Source organism: Ailuropoda melanoleuca, chromosome X (assembly GCF_002007445.2).
Source record: "Ailuropoda melanoleuca isolate Jingjing chromosome X, ASM200744v2, whole genome shotgun sequence".
NCBI lineage: Eukaryota > Metazoa > Chordata > Mammalia > Carnivora > Ursidae > Ailuropoda > Ailuropoda melanoleuca.
Window position 1 is genome coordinate 39,837,248 of NC_048238.1, and position 21,964 is coordinate 39,859,211.

General features: G+C 38.8%; 1 protein-coding gene across 4 annotated transcripts in view; it reads right to left on the reverse strand.

Annotated features, from left to right (window-relative positions):
- The window catches only part of SLC9A7 (solute carrier family 9 member A7), a 124,114-nt gene extending 102,150 nt beyond the window's left edge, over positions 1-21,964 (reverse strand). For 2 of the 4 annotated variants that reach the window (XR_004622392.1, XM_034649423.1), the window contains exon 1: positions 20,410-21,957. Coding sequence is in view for 3 of the 4 variants with exons in the window: in XM_034649423.1 (XP_034505314.1) it covers positions 20,410-20,596 (187 nt within the window). In the remaining variant the exon portion in view is untranslated. Of the gene's footprint in view, positions 1-20,409 lie in introns of all 4 variants that reach the window. The other 2 variants (XM_034649424.1, XM_034649427.1) reach the window with 2 other exon arrangements.

Sequence of the window (21,964 nt, forward strand, 5' to 3'; positions counted from 1 at the left end):
ATTGTGTGTCAACTATACTTCAATTAAAAAAGCAATCAATATCAATTAGGGATATCCCAAAGTTTGACTTAGACAAAAATCAGCCTCGGTCCTCAGAAGTAATTGAATGTCTCTTGCAATGTCATGTTTGGTATTTCTTAACTGTTCATGACCAATGGCCACGTGATGGTATCACATGTGACCAGCATAACACTATGAGTAATATAAACAAGGCATGCCATTGGTGCTTACTATTCAGTCTATTTGTAACTTGGACTGCAGATTGCCTTACGTATTTTATGTGTAGAAAGTCTATCAGTCTCTTGAACAATAGATCCTTTATTTTTCTAAGAAGAAAGTACTGATAAATGACTGTGAAAGCTGTTAATTTTATAAACAAAAAAGTTAACTTATTGGGGTGCCTGGGTGGCACAGCGGTTAAGCGTCTGCCTTCGGCTCAGGGCGTGATCCCGGCGTTATGGGATCGAGCCCCACATCAGGCTCCTCCGCTAGGAGCCTGCTTTCTTCCTCTCCCCCTCCCCCTGCTTGTGTTCCCTCTCTCGCTGGCTGTCTCTGTCAAATAAATAAATAAAATCTTTAAAAAAAAAAAAGTTAACTTATTAAGAATATATTAAGATCGACACAAAAAGTACAAACCATAAAGGAAAAAACTGAGAAACTGGACTTTATCAAAATCTAAAACTTCTACTCTTCCAAAGACAGTGTTAAGGAAATGAAAAGACAAGCCACAAGGAGAAAATATTGTGAACCACTTATCTGATAAAGGATCTGTACCCAGAAAATATAAAAAAATACAGCACAATTAGAATACAAAAAAAGAGATTAAAAATGGACCAAAACTATGAACAGAGCACTATAGAATGTATACAGATGGCAAACAGGCATAAGAAAAGATGCTCCACAGTGGAGGTTGGTGGGGGGATGGGTGAAATAGGTGATGGGGATTAAGGAGGGCACTTGTCATAATGAGCACTGAGTCATGTACAGAAGTGTTGAATCACTATACTGTACAGCTGAAACTAATATAACACTGTATGTTAACTACACTGGAATTTAAGATACAATTTTATTTTTATTTTTACTTTTTCAGAGAGGGAGAGGAGGGGTGGGGCAGAGGGAGGGGGTGAGGGAGAGGGAGAATCTTAAGTGCTGGGCTTCATCTCCACTGGGCATGGAGCCCGACATGGGGCTTGACCTCACAACCCTGAGATCATGACCTGAGCCGCAGTCAAGAGTCAGATGCTTAACGGACGGAGCCATCCAGGCACCGCTAAAATACAATTTTAAAAAAAGAAAGAAAAGATGCTCCACACACCATTAGTCATTAGGGAAATGCAAATTAAAACAACAATAAAAATACTACTTCACACTAGAATTGCTAAAATTAAAAATTTCTATATAACAAAAGTTGGTAAGAATGTAGAGCAATTGGAAATTTATGCACTGCTGCTGGGAATGCAAAAATGTTCAGTCCCTTTGCAAAAAGGTTGCCAGGTTTTTATAAAATTAAACATACACTTACCATGCAACCCAGAAATCTCTCTTGGGTATTTATCCAACAGAAATGAAAACACATGCCCACACAAAGATGTGTAGGCAAATGTTCACAGCAGCTTTATTTATAATACCCCAAACTGAAAACAACCCAAATGTTCGACGAATGGGGAATGTGTAAGTAAACTGTGATACAGTCACATGGAGGAATACTGCTCAGCAATACAAAAGGAACAAATTATCGATATACATGACAACACGGATGAATCACAGAAGTAGCGTGCTAACTGAAAGAAGCTAGATACGGAAGGTTACCTAAGATAGGATTGCACTTACATGAAGTTCTAGAAAAGGCAAAAGTGTAGTGACAGCACAGATCAGTAGTTACCAAGGGCCAGAGTAAGAGGAGGGCATGAGGACTTTTCGGGGGGATAGAAACATTCTAGATCTTGACGGTGGTGGTGGTCACACAAGCGTATACGTATGTCAAAACTCATCAAACTGTATACTTACGAGGAATGAATTTTATTGTATATATATTATACCCCAAGAAACCTGGCTTTTAAAAAGGAGTATGTCAAGAAATAAGTAAACAGGCAGCGAATATTTGAATGAATTAATGAATTGAGAGTACAATCACTAACTTAAGAAAAACAATGTGTCTGTTATTTAGACATCAACAAATGTCTAAAACTTTAACAGCACAAGATAGAATAATAGGGATTTGAATATAACATAATTCTAATCTCTGTAGAACTGTCTGGTGCAATACCATTCTTAATATCACAAAACAAACACTTAGAGTTGCATTTAATTTGTAGTTATCGCTTGGTATCACACTCACATGACCTTAGAAACATCCACGCAATCTAGCAGCTGACGGTGCTGAGAAATTATGCTCTGTAGTGTCAAACTTCAAAAATATGACTACTGGGGCACCTGGTTGGCTCAGACAGCAGAGCATATGACTCTAATCTCATGGTTGTGAGTTTGAGCCCCACGCTGTGTGTAGAGATTACTTTAAAAAATTTTTTAAAAGCAGTTAAAAAATAAGACTACTGATATTTAAAGATTTTATTTTTTTAAGCAATCTTTACACATCCAACATGAGGCTCGAACCCAGAACCCTGAGATCGAGAATCGCATGCTCCACCCACTGAGCCAGCCAGGTGCCCCTACTGACATTTTTAATAAAATTGCAATGAATTATGTATTCCTGAATAAAATAGCAATTTTATTTAACTCAGAGTTTCACTCTAAGCTGGTGATATTTTGGTTTGGTCTTGGCCAAACACTGATTTTTAACACTTGCCATTCAACGATGAGGAAAAATAGTTATCCAGTGTATCCTTACTACAAGTGATCAGTCTGTTAACTTTCAGGGCTTCAAGTTCTGGTTCATGATCAGCCAGCCTCCACAAAACCAATGTCAAAATACACTCTGGGTTCAGCCTCCTTTGTCTTCAAGGGCCTATGATAAATCCCACCATTACCAACATTTACACTAGAAACCCTAATTCATTTTCAGTACTTTGATTTTTTAAAGTAATTTTCAAGCTACTTCATTCCAAGGCAGAAATACAGTAAAAAGCATTTGGCAATTTTCAGGAAATCTCCTGGGCTATTAAAATGAGATTAAAGCAAATAAAAAATAATGTGGCTAAGCAAATTTAAGAGAAAAGAAACTCAGAACAATTCAGTTTAAAGATATAATGGACAAGAAAACCGCATTTATAATAGTAACAAAAACATAAAATATCTAGGAATAAGGTTTACCGGAAATGTGTAAAACTTAAGAGGAAAACTTAAAAACACTCCTGAAGAACACAAAAGTCTTGAAAAATGGAAAGGCGCAAGAAGCCCCTGAATAGGAAGAATCAACATTGTAATAATCTTTCTTCCCACACTGATTCCTAAATCCAATGCCATTCCAATAAAAAGATCAATAGGCTTTTGGACAGGAACTAGACAAGCCAATTATAGAGTCATCTATAAAACTAAGCAGACAAGAAGAACCAAGAAAACTCAGGGTGGGGGAAAAAATGAGCCATGGTGGGCATCAGCCCTACCAGATTTTAAAATACTCTAAAGGCCTCAACCATTGGTACTAATTAATATTGGTACTACTTAATATTGGTACAATATTAATACTGGTGGCATTAATTCATGGATAGAGGCATACCAGTGGACCAGCAGAGAAAGTCCAGAAATGCATACAGGCATTTAGTATATGACAGAGAAGTCATCTCCAACCAGCAGGCTCAATATGGACTTTTTAGTCATTGATGTTGGGACAACTGGGTAGGCATCTGGGGAGTACCTTTCTTTTTTATTTTTTTAATTTGACAGAGACAGCCAGCCAGCGAGAGGGAACACAAGCAGGGGGAGTGGGAGAGGAAGAAGCAGGCTTCCAGCAGAGGAGCTTGATGTGGGGCTCGATCCTGGAACGCCAGGATCACGCCCTGAGCTGAAGGCAGATGCTTAACGACTGTGCCACCCAGGCGCCCCTGGGGAGTACCTTTCTAATGATGAAGTCCAGATAGCTTAAAAGAAAAATTTGAAAACTTCAACTACTTGATAGCAACAACAAACTTGTAAGAGGGAGAAACACATAATCAAAGTTTTTTTAAAACACAAACTGAGGGGCGCCTGGGTGGCATAGCAGTTAAGCGTCTGCCTTTGGCTCAGGGCGTGATCCCGGCGTTATGGGATCGAGCCCCACATCAGGCTCCTCTGCCAGGAGCCTGCTTCTTCCTCTCCCACTCCCCCTGCTTGTGTTCCCTCTCTCGCTGGCTGTCTCTATCTCTGTTGAATAAATAGTAAAATCTTTTAAAAAAAAAAAAACACAAACTGAAAAAAAAAAATTGCAACTCATCACCAGTAAACGGCTAATATCCCTAAGCATAAAAAGTGTAAAAAGCTCCTAGAATCAAGAAAAAGACATGTCTGTAGAAAAAAATCAGCCAAGAATACAAATACACAATTCACAGAAAAATACAAATGGCTCTTAAGCTTTTGAAAAGATATTATTTATAAGAGCAATACAAATTCAATCAACACTGAGAGACCACATTCTTATCTCTCAAAATTGACAAAAATCCAAAAGTTTGACAACAGACCTTGTTGGCAAGACATTGCTGGTAAGGGCGAAAAATGGTACAACTTCTAATAAGAATCTGGCAGTATCATCCAAAATTGCAAATGTATTTACCTTTTCATCCAGCAATCCTACTTCTAGGAATCTAACCCACAGAGACAACCACACATGGGTAAAATGTTCAAGGTTATCCGGTGTAGTATTGTTTGATTACGAGAAGACTGGCAACAACCCTAGAGCCCATCAGCAAAGGACTAAAGTATGTTCCCTCCAAACAGAATACCTTGTAGCTATAAAAGAAAAGAATGAAGAAGACTTCTTTGATCTGATATGGCAACACTTCCAGGACAACTTAAATGAAAAGCACAGGTACAGTACAGGACATGTGGTATACTCCCTTATGCAGAGAAAGGTGGGATTTCGCACGTTTGTTTTCACTTTTATTTACAAAAAGAAACACAAGATCAAACAATTAACTAACAAAAGTGGTTACAACAACGTCAAGGAAAAATGGGTAGAAGGGGAGAGAGAGGGTATACCTTTTTCAATGTGTGTCTTTTAAATTTGTGTTTATACTTGTACCGTGTATTCAAAAAGAAAAAATATATATATATATATAAAAGACTCAGGAAGGGCAAAAACAGGCAAGACTAAACTATATTATTAAGGTCTATGTATACATGTTATAAAACTATAAAGACTATTTGGATATTTACCAAATTTCTTTGGTTGAGTCCAATTTTAATTCCTTTAAGGTCAGAGAACATTCTTTGTATGATTTCAATCTTAAAGTTTAACAAGGACATGTTTTATGGCCAAGCATAGAATCTATTCTGCAGAAAGGTCCATGTGTGCTTAAGAAGGATGTGTATTTTGCTGTTGTTCTGTTCTATAAATGCCAGTCAGGTCAAGCAGGTTGACGAGGATGTTCAAATCTTTTATAACCTTCCTGACATTTTATCTAGTTGTTCTTTCAATTATTGGGAAAAGGGTATAGAAGTCCCTACCTATTATTGTTGAATTGCATATCTGTCTTTTCAAGTCTGTCGGGTTTTGCTTCATGTGTCTGGGGGCTCTGTGTTTAGGTGTGTATACCATCACTTTTTCATAATTTTTGTATCTTTCTGATGGCATTGTAAAGTGTCCCTCTTTGTCTATAACAATATTTCTTGTCTTCAAGTCTGTCCTGATATAAATATAGTTACTCCAGTATGTTTATGATTAGAGTTAGATGGCATGTATTTTTCCATCCTTTTCCTTTCAGTGTGTGTGTGTGTGTGTGTGTGTGAGAGAGAGAGAGAGAGAGAGAGAGAGAGAGAGAGAGAGAGAACCTAAAAGCACTGCTTCTCAGCTGGGAGCAATTTCGCTCCCTGTGACATTTGCAATAGCTGGAAAAATTTCTGTTTATCACAACAGCATGTCTACCTGACATGTAATAGATAAAGGCCAGGAATGCTACTAAATACCCCACAATGCACAGGATACCCCCCACAACAAAGAATTACCCGGTCCGAAATTTCAACGGTGCCAAGGTTGAGAGACGCTTATCTAATATGTGTCTGTTTTAGACAGCATATAGTTGAATCTCAGGGTTTTTGGCTTTTTTTTTTTTTTGTAATGTGACCATTTCTGCCTTCTCACTCCAGTGTTTCATCCAGTCGCATTTAAGGGTTGAATTTACGACCGCCATATTTGCTACTGATTTTCCGTATGTTTCATGTCACTTTGGATCTTTGCTACTTTTTCACTGCCTCCTTGTGTGCACACGCATGCTTCTGCACTTTCTGTGCGTGCACTTGTGTGCATATCTATACGTACATATATATATTTGGGTGTATGTATAATCATAATTTCTTTGGGGTTTTTTTTACTATACTTTTTTAGTTATTTTTTTTTGTCTAGGGATGATAATAGTCTTCTTCATTCCAGTCTACTTCAGTGTGATGTTAATTTAATTCCAGTAAGGAATTATTGAAATTGGGGCACCTGGGTGGCTCAGTCGGTGTCTGCCTTCAGCTTAGGTCATGATCCTGGGGTCCTGGGGCAGGGAGCCCTCTTCTCCCTCTCTTTCTGCCCCTCATCCACGCTCGTGCTTTCTCTCTCTCGCTCGCTCTCTCTCAAGTAAATAAAATCTTTAAAAAAAAAAAAAGAATTACTGAAATTGAAACATTCTTTGATCCTAGCTCCATTTTCACATACGTCCTTCATGCTAGTATCTTAAAATGTCATCTGCATGTGCTACAAACCTAACAATACAGCATTATAATTATTCCTTAGTTCAATTTTATGTCTCTTTAAAAGTTGAGAACAAAAGAGAAAAATGTATATATTTATGCAGTTTTTTATAGTTACTCATATATTTACATTTTTCCAGTAGTCTTTACTTCCTTGTGTGCATTTGAATTGTTGTCCAATGTCATTTCCTTTGAGCCTAAAAGACTTCCTTTAGTATTTCTTTTAAGGCAGATCTGCCAGAAACAAATTATTTCAGTCTTTATTTATCTGGGAATACATATTCACCTTCATTTTTTTTAAATATTTTATTTTTAGGTTAAGTGCCACACTCGATCTGGGGCTCAAACTCACAACCCTGAGATCGAGAGTCGCACACTTCACAGACTGAGGCAGCCAGGCACCCCATCACCTTCATTTTTAAGAAAAAACAACTTTGATTCCATAAAATTCACCCAATTTAAGTGTACAATTCAATATTTGTTAGTACATTTACCAAGTTATGCAACCATCACCATCTTTAGCCCAGTAAGATTCCTTGATAACCACTTACAGTTAATACCAGTTTCCACTCCCAGCCCCAGGCAACCACTAATACACTGTTTCTACACATTTGCTTTTTCGAAATATTTCACATAAATGGAATCACACAGGTGTCCTTTTGTGTATGACTTCTTTCATTTAGCATAACGTTTTTGAGGTTCATCTGTGTTTTAATATGAATCAGCACTTCATTCTTTTTAATTGCTGAATAGTGTAGACAGTTCTGCATGGTACTGGAAACCACAATAATGACTATACAGGCTGAAAGTACAAAAAGCAACCTTGGGGTGCCTGGATGGCTCAGTCGGTTAAGTGGCTGACTCTTGATTTTGGCTCAGGTCATGATCTCAGGGTCATGAGATTGAGCCTTAAGATGGGCTCCACACTACTGGGTGGCTTAAGATTATCTCTCTCCCACTCCCTTGCCCCTCCCCCCACTACCTGTCTGTGTGCACTCTCACTCTCTCTATTAAAAAAAAAGGAAGAAAAGCAATGTTAATAATCAATGGGAAAAAATATAATTGTCCCGTGGTCTTTAAAAAATTTTGCTGAAACATTAAAGACTCTTACTCTTGGCTATAAATGTAAAGAGAAAATGAAAAGATAGTAAAACTAATATTTATTTAGTGCACCGTAATTTAAAACATCAGAAATATTGAGAACTAAAGCTATTTCTTTGGGGGGAAAAAAACCCGCTTATTGAATAGTTTGAACAGTGCTTGCTTTCTTTTTCTTGTCCTATAACTTACAATACAGAGCAAGCATCTTTTCTATGCCATGACAAATGGTCACACTCCTTCCTAGGCTAGGATCAGCTTCCACATCATATCCTTAGCTCTTTCAATGTCTTGAAATATCTCCAAGAGTTCCTTCAATCTGAGGAACTCTTTTGCTGCCATCACTTCCTCTGAAACCTTCATACTTTTCATCACAACCACTTTGCTCATTTACATCAGTAAGTTCCCCTTCTTTAAGTTCTTCTGGCTGTGATCTAGAGTTTCTCAAATGGTGGCAGTGTCAACATTTCTGCTATCAGCTATTTTGTCTAAACAGCTGACCCTTGAACAACGCAGGCATTGGGGCACGGACCCCCCCCCATGCAGTCAAAAATCCAGGTATAACCTTTCACTTCCCCAAAACGTAACTAATAGCCTACTGCTGACCAGAAGCCTTACTCATAATGTAGTCTAGTTAACACATATGTTGTATGTTGTATGCATTATATACCGTATTCTTACAATAAACTAGAGAACAGAAAATGTTAAGAAAATTGTAGGGGCGCCTGGGTGGCACAGTGGTTAAGCGTCTGCCTTCGGCTCAGAGCGTGATCCCGGCGTTATGGGATCGAGCCCCACATCAGGCTCCTCTGCTGTGAGCCTGCTTCTTCCTCTCCTACTCCCCCTGCTTGTGTTCCCTCTCTTGCTGACTGTCTCTCTGTCAAATAAATAAATAAAATCTTAAAAAAAAAAAAAAGAAAATTGTAAGAGGGTGCCTGGGTGGTTCATTCAGTTAATCATCTCAGGTCATGATCCCAGGGTCCTGGGATCGAGCCCTGCATCAGGCTCCCTGCCCCGTGAGGAGCCTACTTCTCCTCTCCCTCTGCTGCTCTTCCACTTGTGCTCTCTCTCTGTCAAATGGATAAATAAAATCCTTAAAAACAGAAAATCATAATGCAAATATATTTACAGTACTGTACTTATCAAAAAAAATCCACATATAAGTGGACTCATGCAGTTCAAACCTATGTTGTTCAAGGGTCAACTGTAATTCTATTTACATTAGATATAAACTTCTCTTCCAGTGTTATCACTTTTTCTTGCTTTTTTGTTGGCCAATTCCCTCCTCCAGGTATTGGATATACTGCACACCAGAACAGGCCTTTATTTTGAGCCAGGGTCATCATGCCCGTCCCAGGCTTCTGTGCCCTCAGATCCATTTTCTGCCCTTTCTTGCTCTGCTACATTTGCAGGGGACAGGGAGGGAAAGGGACGGGGTGACCCCAGTAAACTGCATTTCCAGGCGCCTTTCCAAGTGGCTTCCAGTGAGATTCATCCAATGGGCAGCACGGCGAGAGACTAGAGTGGAAGAGGAAAGCCAGGGTATCTATCTCCATCTCTTTGCTGCAGGAGCACATGCTTGCACTCTCTCCCTCTCTCCTTCTGTCCCCTCTGCCCCTCCCCCTCTCAAGTAATGGCCATGTGATCTCCATGGCTGAAGCTACCACCAGACAGCCCTATCTCCAGTCCCATGTCTCACTAGGCAGCCTCCCATTCCTGCCAAGAGACCTCATTCCTGGGCTCTGGTAACGCTACCCTCTCCCTGTGTCAGCCCCAGGGGTGACAGTGGCTGCCTGCTGTTGCTGATCTCCACGTTGCTTCAATGCACCCTGTTTGGCTTCTCAGGTCTTCCAGTGCCTTGGTTCACAGTTGTCCCTTAGTGAACTACTTGCCTCTTTTTTCCTGAGTGGACTGGGAGGACCTCATCAGCCACATCAGAGCTCCACCCTTTACCCGATTTCCCCACAATTGATAAAATCACTACCGGATTACCATCTTGACTGTGCCTCTCTTCAGTGCCATCACAAACCCTCCACAGAACACTGCCATGGAAAGTAGACAAATCTCTCATTCATACCACTGAAGAGAAGCACTCCGGCTCATTCACAGCCTGCTCTGCTAATGAATGCAACTGTTTTTTCCCCAGTTCTCTCAATAGCAAAAATGTACAGAAGCCAACATATTCCTAGACTAGAATATGGTAGTCCATGTTAGGCCTGTTTTAAATGTGTGTCTGTGTGTATACAAACACACGTAACTGCAAACACACACAGACACACATATAAAGTCTACAGTTCAAAAAAAATAAATGCCAAAAGACAGAGTGTATGTGTATGGGGGTTACAATGACCAAAAAATAAAAATAAGACCAACACTCCTTTATGAAATGAAGGCTTCCACTTCCAGACAAGACAGAGAAACAGGGACTGGATTTATCTTCATGCCTGAAACAAAAACAAAGAAATACATGAGATAATGGCCTTCAAGACACCAGACATCAGGCAACGAAGAACTGATCCCTGAGAGATGGGGAAAATGGGGTGAGTGCAATGACTGCTCCAGCTTACTGCCTTCAGAGAGTTTTGAAGCCACAAAGCAGGAGGGGAAACTGAGACAAAGTCTAGGCAACTCCCTAAATTGACAAAGCTGAGAGTCTACGTACAAAGGCAGCTAGAGTTCATGGGACAGAGGACCAGGGAGGGGACCTAAACAGAGGGACAATCCTGAAGATCCACAGAGGGTTTCTCCCTCAGGTATTCAGGAGAGATCAGCATATGCAGATGAGGGGAAAGAAAAATCTGAAAGGATTAGGGAGAATGATACTTGGCTACAGGGACAGTACCTGTCCCCACTAGCCAGACTGGAAAAACTCACAATTCACAGGGCATTTGGTAGAATAATCAGGATGGTCTTGCCCCAGTAGTGAGAATAACCAGCACTATTCCAGACCTACCTAACAAATCATGAAAGCAAGACCCCAAAGGATCAAACTATTTTCAAGTTAACTGCATCTAGGAACAAAGTGCAAGACGATTTAGGAATATAAACACATCCAGCATCTAACAAGGTAAAATTTACAATGTGTGGCATCCAACTAAGGATTAGCAGGCATACAAAGAGGCAGGAAAGTGCAACCCATAATGGTAGGATAATCAACTAATCAAATGAAACTGACCCAAATTTTAGAAGTAGCAGTAAGGGCATTAAAACAATTATCATAACATATTCCATAGGTTCAAAAAGTTAAGCAGAGATATGGAAGAACTTCTGAGCGTAAAAACTATAATGTCTAAGATGAAAAATATGCTGGATGGGGGGGGAGTGCCTGGGTGGCACAGACGGTTATGCCTCCAACTCTTGGTTTCAGCTCAAGTCATGATCTCAGGGTCGTGAGATCAAGCCCCGCCTCGGGCTCCACACTCAGTGCCAAATCTTCTTAAAACTCTCTCTCCCTCTGCCCCTCCCCCTCATATAAATAAACAAATCTTTAAAAAACTACACTGCATGTGATTAATGGCAGATTAGATATTACAGGGGAAAAAAAAGATGAGTTAAGGGCATGGCAAAAGAACCATCCAAAATGAAACTCATGGAAAAACATAATCTGAAAATATGAAAAGGCACCAGTGAGCTGTGTAACAACTTAGAAGTGGTCTAATATACAGGTAACTGGAGCCCCTGAAGGGGAAAAGGAAAGGATAAAAAAAAATTGAAGAAATAACAGCCAAAATTTTTACAAACTTAATGAAAACTATAAAAACACACACCCAAAAAACCAAATGAACACCAAGTGCATGAAACACAAAGAAAACTACACCAAGGTAAGTTATGATCAAATTGCTCAAAACCAGTGATAAGCAAAAAATCTTAAAAGCAACCAGAGGAGAAAGACCTGTTACAGACACAGGAACAAAGACGAAGCTAACATCACATTTCTCATTAGAAACCATATAAGCAAAAAGATGATAGAGCAGGAAATGGAGACAGGAGAAAAACAGAAATGAATCTAGAATTCTACACCCAGCAAAAACATCTTTCAGAATGAAGGTGAAATAAAGACATTTACACATATGCCCACACACAAAAATAAAATGAATAAAACTAAAATAATGATTTTAAAAACAAAAGAGTGAGGATGAAATTAAGGAAACCTCAGGAACACAAAACGCTACAGTCAGCTGACACCATGTGTTATTCTGCAGGAAAACACTAACATAATAGGCCTGATGTTGTGATCTCTAGGAGAGCCGGCTTGCATGATTAATCCTTGGAATAGCCCCTTTGAACTTGGTGTATAGAATACTCCCTACGTTACTAATTGATAAGGTTGTTTTGTGTGCCTAGGATAATTGAATCCTGCCATACCAGCCTGGCTAAGTTGTTTTTGCATATGTGATTTATGGCAAACACCTGCTTTCCTTCTGGGAGTCAGAAATTTCAGTAAGAGTCCTGATAAGCCCTTAATAAAGAAGTTGGAGTCTTATACGCAACTAATGAATCATCGAACTTTACATCAGAAACCAGGGATGTACTGTATGGTGACTAACATAATATAATAATAAAAAAAAATAAGTTGGAGTCTTAAGCAAGCTTCCCTAGGCAGAAACCCAGAGCATGTGTTGCTGTATTTAATTGTTGGAGAAGCAGCTTGTTCTGGGAAACCCTATCCCGAATCCTCTAAGGGAGAACTTTAGAAGCCCACATCCAGACTCTTCCAGACTTCACCCATTACATCTTTTTCCCTTGCTGATCCTGTTGTTTATCCTTTCACTGTAATAAATCATAGCTCTGTCTATGTATGTCTCTGAATCCCATGAGTCTTTCTAGCAAATCACCAAATGTGTGGGCGGTCATCAGACACCCAGGCGGTTACCAAATATAAATGGTATTTTAAATCTTAACTCTTTCTTCAAACCCTTTCTCTGGACCTGTACTGCCTATTCTTTGGCCTCCCCTAGAATCCCAAGCAGCACCTTCTCCATTGTAGTCATGAACATCTGCATCAGGTCCTCAAAACAGCCCCATATATCACACTCAAGTTTCAAGTGGAACTCAGAACCTGCTGTAAAAGTTACAATTAGATTCAGCAGCAAATAACAAACACTCATTTCTCTTTCACTTGTAAGGTGTCCAAAAGTATTCAGTCCAAGTCTAGCAGGCAGCTCTATATTCTCAGAGATCCCAACTCCACCTATCTTACTGTATTGCTAGAATTGTCTTCCATTCCCAAAGTTACCTCTGGATCCAATATGGCTGCTGGAGCTCTAGCCATAACACATTCAAGAAAAGAGAAGGTGTGGCAGAAGTGCACATTCACTTTCTCTTATAGATACTTTGCACAAATCCCTCTTATAGATACTTTGCACAATCCTTAGCCAGAACTTGGTCATATGACCACACCTAACTATGAGAGAGGCCAGGAAATACAGTGTTTTCATTGCACAGAAATATGCTGAGCTAAAACTAATGGTCCTATTAGAAGGATGAAAGGGAGAATGAATATTGGGAGGTACCTGGAGTCTCTGCTACATTTAATGCTACACTCAACACAAAGTTATCTGTGAATCAACTTTTTTAATAACCCAAGACAGTTTGGGGTAAACGTGTCTTTAACCAAAATGTGTTTTAGAGGTAGATGGGGGTGGGTAAAGAAAAGATTTGTTGAGTATAAACTTAAACTCCATGCGTGATCACTTACACCCTAATTTGAATTTTCTCTTTCTGACGTCACAGCAAAAGCATGTGATAGGAGCCCACAATAAAATTTAAAAGACTACTTCAGGACTTTTACTCTCTTAGTAACATTATACACAAATTTAACAAAACACAGGACTTAACATTGTTCTTCCCCAGAGATCACAGTATCTCTGAAAATATACAGAATCTAATTTTTTAGAAGGACAATGTGGTGAGGAATGTCAGCAAAATGACGGAGTAAGTTAGCGCCAAACTCCTGTTCTTCCACAGAAACATCAAAAAATAAGCAGAAACTGTCAGAATCAACTTTTTCAGAATTCTGGACAAAACCCAAAGGTTTACAGCAACCAAGCAAAAACTCCTTCCTGAAAAGGCTGAGATACTGGACATAATAGACAAAAACTTTAAATCAACTATGCGAAATATGCTTAAAGAGCTACAGGAAACCATGAACAATGAAATAAAGGAAACCAGGAAAATGATGTATAAACAAAATAAGAATATCAATAAGGCAACAGAAATTATAAAAAGGAAGCATTGGAATTCTGGAGCTGAAAAGTACAATAATTGAAAGAAAAAACTGACTAGAGGGGCTCAATGGCATGTTTGAGCAGGTAGAAGACAGAATTCCCAAATGCGAAGATAGAACAATTGAAATTATCAAGTCTGAGGAGCAGAAAGTAAAAATAATGACAAAAAGTGAACACAGCCTATAGGACCTGTGGGACACCATCAAGAGGACCAATAATGCATTATGGAACTCCCAGAAGAAGAGACTGCGAAAGGACTGGAAAGAATATTTGAAGAAATAATGGCTGAAAACTTCCCAAATTTGATGAAATGCATTAATCTACACATTCAAGAAGCTCAACGATCTCCAACCAGGATAAACTCAAAAGATGCACACTGAGGCACACTAATGAAACTGTTGAAAGGTAAAGACAAAGAAAATCTTGAAAGGAGCAAAAAGTGACCTGTCACATACAAGGGATCCTCAAGAAAATGAAATCTGATTTCTCGGCAGAAACCTTGGAAGATAGAAAGAAAGTGAAATAACATTTTTAAAGTGCTGAAAGAAAAAAATCGTCAACCAAGAATTCTGTACCTGGTAAAAAGCTATCTTTCTAGAATGAAGGAGAAATTAAGACATTTCTAGATAAACAAAAGCTAACAGAGTTCCTTATGAGTAGACGCGACCTATAAGAAATGCTTAAGGAGGGCACCTGGGTGGCTCAGTTGGTTAAGCAACTGCCTTAGGCTAGGTCATGATCCTGGAGTCCCAGGATCAAGTCCTGCATCAGGCTCCCTGCTCAGCAGGGAGTCTGCTGCTCCCTCTGACCCTCCCCTCTCATGCTCTCTCTCATTCTCTCTCTCTCAAATAAATAAATAAAATCTTAAAAAAAGGAAATGTTTAAGAAGTACTTCAGCTGACATGAATGGACACCAGACAGTAACTCGAAGCCATATGAAAAAATAAAGTATACTGGTAAAGAACACAAGTAAATGTAAAAAACTTTTGGTTTATAACTCTTCTTTTTTTAATATGATTAAAAAGGAATTTCAAATAATAATTATAAACCTATGTTAACAGACACACAACATATAAATATGTAATTCTGACAATAACAATATAAACAGAGAGCAAGAGCGACATATAGGAGCAGAGTATATATGTTACTGAAACTAAGTTGGTACTATTCAAAATACGTTACTCAAAGTTTAAGATGTTAAGTGAAATCTCCAAGATAACCAGCAAGAAAATAACAATATACAGAAAAATGAAAGAAGAGGATCAAAACTGTATACTATAAAAAATCAACTAAATAAAAAAGGCAGTAATGGAGAAATTGAGGAACAAAAACCACATAAGACATATAGAAAGCAAATAGCAAAATGGCAGAAGTGAGTCCTACCTTATCAGAAAGTACTTTAAATGTTAATAAATTAAGCTCTACAATTAAAAGTCAGAGACTGGCAGAATGGGTAAAAACACAAGATCCATCTACGTGCTGTCTATAAGAGAATCACTTTAAATACAAAGACATAAAGAGGTTAAAAGTAAAAAGATAGTTAAAAAAAAGTCTATGCAAATAGCAATCACAAGGGAAGGGGAGTGGCTATATTATCTGACAAAATAGATTTTAAGTTAAAAAAGTATGGACTCTGAGAAACAAACTGAGGGCTTCAGAGGGGAGGGGGGTGGGGGAATGGGATAGGCTGGTGATGGGTAGTAAGGCGGGCACGTATTGCATGGTGCACTGGGTGTTATACGCAACTAATGAATCATCGAACTTTACATCAAAAACCAGGGATGTACTCTATGGTGACTAACATAATATAATAAAAAAAATTTAAAAAAAAGTACTACAATAGACAAAGATAGATATTTTTTTTTAGATGTTATTTATTTATTTGACACAGAGAGAGGGAGACAGCAAGAGAGGGAAAACAAGCAGGGGCAGAGGGAGAGGGAGAAGCAGGCTTCCTGCCAAGCAGGGAACCCGATGCAGGGCTCAATCCCAGGACCCTGGGATCATGACCTGAGCCGAAGGCAAACACTTAACCGACTGAGCCACCCAGGAGCCCCGACAAAGATACATATTGATAAAATGTTCAATCCATCAAGAAGGTACAATAATTATAAACATATACATACCTAAAAATGGACCCCTGAAATACACAAAGCAAAATCTGACAGAACTAAAGGAAGAAATAGTTCTATAATAATAGGTGGAAACTTCAATAACTGATGATCAAAAACAAGACAGAAGATCAATAAAGAACTAGAGGACTTGAATAATACTATAAACCAACTGGACCTAACAGACACATACAGAGTACTCAGCCCAACAAGAGCAGAGTACACATTCTTCTCAAGTACAAACGTAACATTCTCCAGGACTGACCAAACTTAGGTCACAAAACAAGTCTTAATAAATTTAAAAAAGACTAAAAATATACAGTGTCTTTTCCAATCACAATGGGATGAACTAGAAATCAATAACAGAAGGAAAACTGGGAAACTCACAAATGTGTGGAAATTAAACAACACACTCTTAACCAATAAGGCAAAGAAGAAATCACAAAGGAAATTAGAAAATACCTTAGGAAAAATGAAAACAACATAACGTACCAAAAGTTATCAGATGCAGCAAAAACAGCGCTCAGAGAGAAATTCTTAGCTGTATGTGTCTACATTAAAAAAGAAGAATGATCTCAAATCAGTAACTTAAGTATACCTGAAGGAACTTAAAAAAAGAAAGAGCAAATCAAACCCAAAGCTAGAATAACGAAGAAAATGAAAAGATTAGAGAGGAGATAAGTAAAATAAAGAATAGAAGAAAAAAATCAAGAAAACCAAAAGTTGTTAAAAAGATTATAAGAGAATACTATGAATAACTGTCCACCAACAAATTGGGTAACCTAGATGAAATTCACACATTCCTACAAACACACACACTATCAAAACTGACTCAAGGAGAAACAGAAATTCTGAATAACTTCCCAACAGAGAAAAGCCCAGGACCACATAGCTTTATTGGTTAATTTTACCAAACATTTAAAGAAGAACTAACAACAATCCTTCTCAAACTCTTCCAAAAAACTGAAGCAGAATGAATACTTCTTGACTCTATGAAGCCAGCATTACCCTGATATCAAGGTCAAATACATGACAAGAACAGAAAACTACAGACCAACAGTCCTTATAAATACAGATGCAAAAATCCTCCACAAAATATTGGCTAATCAGATTCAGCAGCACATTAAAAGAATTATACACCATGACTAAATATAATTTATCCCAGGAATGCAAGGGTGGGTGAATACATGAAGGTCAGTGACCACATCAATAGAATGAAGAAAAAAACCCACATAATCACCTCAGTTGATGTAGAAAAAGCATTTGACAAAAAATACCTTTTCGTGATTAAAAAAACCAAAAACAACACCCAGTAAACTAGAAATAAAAAGGAACTTCCTCAAGGACGCCTGGGTGGCTCAGTCCTTTGAGCGTCTGCCTTCAGCTTGGGTCATGATCCCGGGGTCCTGGGATGGAGTCCTGAGTCAGGCTTCTTGCTCAGCAGGAAGCCTGCTTCTCCCTCTGCCTGCTGCTCCCCCTGCTTGTGTGTGTGCACTCTCTCAATCTCTCTCTCTGACAAATAAATTTTTTAAAAAAAGGAACTTCCTCAAAGTGATAAAGGCCATATGTGAAAAACCCACACCTAACGTCATACTCAATGGTGAAAAACTGAAACCTTTTCCCCTAAGATCAGGAAGAAGACAAGGATGCCCACTTTCACCACTTCTATTCAACACAGGACTCGAAGTTCTAACCAGAACAATTAGGCAAGAAAGGGAAATAAAAGGCATCCAATTAGAAAGAAAGAAGTAAAACTATCTCCATTTGCAGACGACATGATCTTATAAAACTCTAAGAACGAAAAAACAACTGTTGGAGAAAATAAACAAATTCAACAAAGTTGCAGGATACAAAATCAACACCAAAAAAATCTGTCATATTTCTATACAATAGCAGTGAACAATCCAAAAAGGACCATAAGAAAACAATTTCATTGGGGCGCCTGGGTGGCTCAGTCGTTAAGCATCTGCCTTCAGCTCAGGGCGTGATCCCGGAGTTCTGGGATCGAGCCCCATGTCAGGCTCTTCCACTGGGAGCCTGCTTCTTCCTCTCCCCTCTCCCACTCCCCCTGCTTGTGTTCCCTGTCTCGCTGGCTGTCTCTATCAAATAAATAAATAAAATCTTTAAAAAAAAAAGTAAACAATTTCATTTACAATAGCATAAAAAGGAATTCAATATTTGAAAATAAATTTAACTGAGGAGGTGCAACAGTTGTACACTGAACTACAAAACATTGCTGAAAGAAATTAAAGACCTAAATAAATGAAAGGATATCCGTGTTCATGGAATGGAAGACTTAAAATCATTAAGATGACAACAGTACCCAAAGCAACATACAGACTCAATGCAATCCCTATCAAAATCTCAATGGCAGGGCACCTGGGTGGCTCAGTCAGTTAAACGTCTGCCTTTGGCTCAGGTCATGATCCCAGAGTCCCAGGATCAAGTCCTGCATCAGGCTCCCTGCTCAGCAGGGAGTCTGCTTCTCCCTCTGCCCTTCACTCTGCTGTGCTCTCTAGCTCTCTCTGTGTCTCTTTTTCTCTCTCTCAAATAAATAAAATCTTAAAAAAATAAAATCTCAATGGCAGAAATGAAAAAAACCCATCCTAAAACTTCTATTGAAAATCAAGGAACTTCAGAGAGCCAAAATAATCCTGAAGAACAAAGTTGAAGGACTCACACTTCCCAACTTCAAAACTTGCTACAAAGCTATAATAATCAAAATGGTGTGATACCGGTATAAAGACAGACATAGACCAATTGAATAGAATTGAGAGCCTAGAAATATGCCTTCACATCTATGGTCTATGGATTTTTGACAAGGGTGCCAAAACCATTCAATGAGGAAGGGAAAGTTTTTACAACAAATGTGCTGGTATAACTGAACATCCACATACAAAAAATAAATAAATAAATTTGGACCCTTACCTTATACCATATATAAAAACTCAACAGAGACCAAAAGGCTAAATTTAAGAGATAAAACTATAAAACTCTTCAAAGAAAACATAAAGAGAACACTTCATGGCATTGGATTTGGCAAAGATTTCTTGGATAGGAGACCAAAAGCATAGGCAACAAAAGAAAAAAAATAAAGTGAACTTCATCAAAATTAAAGCCTTTTGTGCATCAAAGGACACTATCATAAAAAGGCAACATGAACTAGGAGAAAGTATTTACAAATCACATATCTAATAAGAGATTAATATCCAGAATATATAAAGAACTACAACTCAATGACAACAAAAAGAAACAACCCAATTTAAAAGTGGGCAGACGACCTGAATGAACATTTCTCCGAAGAAATATACAAATAGCTCTACATCATTAGTCAATGAGAAAATGAAAACCAAAACCATAATGAGCTACCACTTCACAACTACTAGGATGCCACAAAAAACGACAACGAAAAATAACAAGTATTGGAGAGGACATGGAGAGCCTGGAACTCTTGTGGCAGGAATGTAAAATGCTGCAGCTGCTGCTGTGCAAAATAGTTTGGCAGTTCCCGAGAAAGCTAAACATCAAATCACTGTATGACCCAGCAATTTTATTCCCAGGTATATACTCAAAAGAATTGAACACAGGGGCCCAAACAGATACTTGGGCAGAATAATGTCACGGCAGCATTATTCATAATAGCCAAAAGGTGGAAACAACTCAGGTGTCCAGGAACTGATAAATGAATAAACGAAATGCAGAATGGAATATTATTCAGCCAGAGAAAGGAATGAAGTTCATATACATGTGATGACCCAGATGAACCTTGAAAATATTGTGCCAAGCGAAAGAGTCAGATTCAAATAAGTCAGGACTAAAAGTATATGAATACACTTATATGAAATATATAGAGGAGGCAAATTCGTAGAAACAAACTAGATTAGAGGATATCAGGGAGTGGGGGGAGGAAGGAATGGAGCATTACAGTTTAATGGGTACACAGTTTCTGTTTGAGGTGATAAAAAAATTTTGGAAATAGTGGTGTGATGGTCACACATTTTTATAAATGCCATTAATGCTAGTGAATTGTACAGTTAAAAATGGTAAAAATGGAAAATTTTGCCATATTATTTTGCCACAATAAAAAATTTTAAAACCACCATGTGCCTTATCAGCCAAATACAGCATTTTTGCAAACATATACTCACCTATCCCTTCATTCTCTTTCCTGAAACAGCTTGCTGTGATTCGGGCAGACGTTTTCACACGTACAGTTTTCCTTCTCAGAAACTTCACTGTCAGTGTGAATCTGAGGCATGAGAACTTGAAGGAAGGACCTTTAATGCTAAGCAGTGTTAACAGCACCTTATTTTTGTTAGACAAAATAGAATCCATTAAGCAAATATTTCCATGGCACCTACTATGTGTCTAGCACTATTCTGGGGACAGAGGAGATGGCAGTAAACAAAAGACAGATATGCTTGCCTACACTGTCATTCAGGCTTATGTTCTCATGTATTTTGGAAGCTCTCTAGAGGAGACTACGACACGCCTGGGGAGAACCAGCACAGGAAGAATAGGGAGACCTGGGAGCTCGACAGACCAAGCTCCCCCTGCCTCCCACCTCTGCGATAGTGACATCTAGAGATGAGAAAGCTTCTAAGCACCTGCTCCCACCTGAGAAGGCCTGACACAGCCACTCTGAACATCCTTTGATGGTTTTTCTGGGTTTTCCCCTGTCACAACTGGTAGCCTTCTGCCATATTGTCTTGGTCAGGCCAGCTCTAACAAAGTGCCACAGACTGTGTGGCTTATACACGACAGACATTTATTTTTCTCACAGTTCTGGAGGCTGGAAGTGCAAGATCAGGGGAGTAGAATGGTCAGGTTCCGATGAAGTTGTCCTTCTGGGATGCAGACTGCCGACCTCTGGGTCTCTTCCATAAGGGCATGAATCTCATTCAGGATGGCTCCATCTTCAGGATGTAATTACTTCCCAAAGGCCATAGCTCTTAATACCATCACATTAGGGGTTAGGATTTCAATATATGAATTAGGGGAGGTCCAAGCCATCAGTGCATAACATCTTTGGGATAAAAACAAACAGGCATTTTGGTTCTACTTGGATCCAAGGGCCCGAGGCCAGTCTAGCATAGGACAATCCAGTCTTCCAAATTGGCCAGCCTCACTCCTTGCAGTGGTGCACTGGAGTTTGGAGCTAAAGCCCCAGCTAATAATAAAAAGGGACACTTTGCTTTATTTTATACTCTGGGCACAGATTTCCCTCGGAGACCCCCTGGAACCAGGTCATTGGGGCAGGAGTCAGGTTCTGCTCTCTCCTGGCCAGACACATCCTGAAGCATATTGATCTCATCCTTTAGTAGACTCCCACTTACCAATCTCAAACATATGCCTTAAACAAATGTGCCATTAGACCTAACTTTCAATTTCTTCATTTCGCAAAATGGGACCAACGATACAGTCTTCATACATTTGATGTGAAGGTTAAATGGCTTAAAGTATGCAAAATACTTAACACAGTGCCTGGCTGTCATAACAGGTACTCAAAAAACAGTTGCTATTTTTCTACAATTATTTAATTACAAGCAACATACTGAATGTATTTAAAAGGTGAAAACAAATATTCTACAGCAGTGAGTTTCAAACTTCAACTTAAAAAAAAAAAAAAGAACAACACTGCTAGGGGTGCCTGGGTGGCTCAGTCAGTTAAGCATCTGACTCCTGATTTCGGCTCAGGTCATG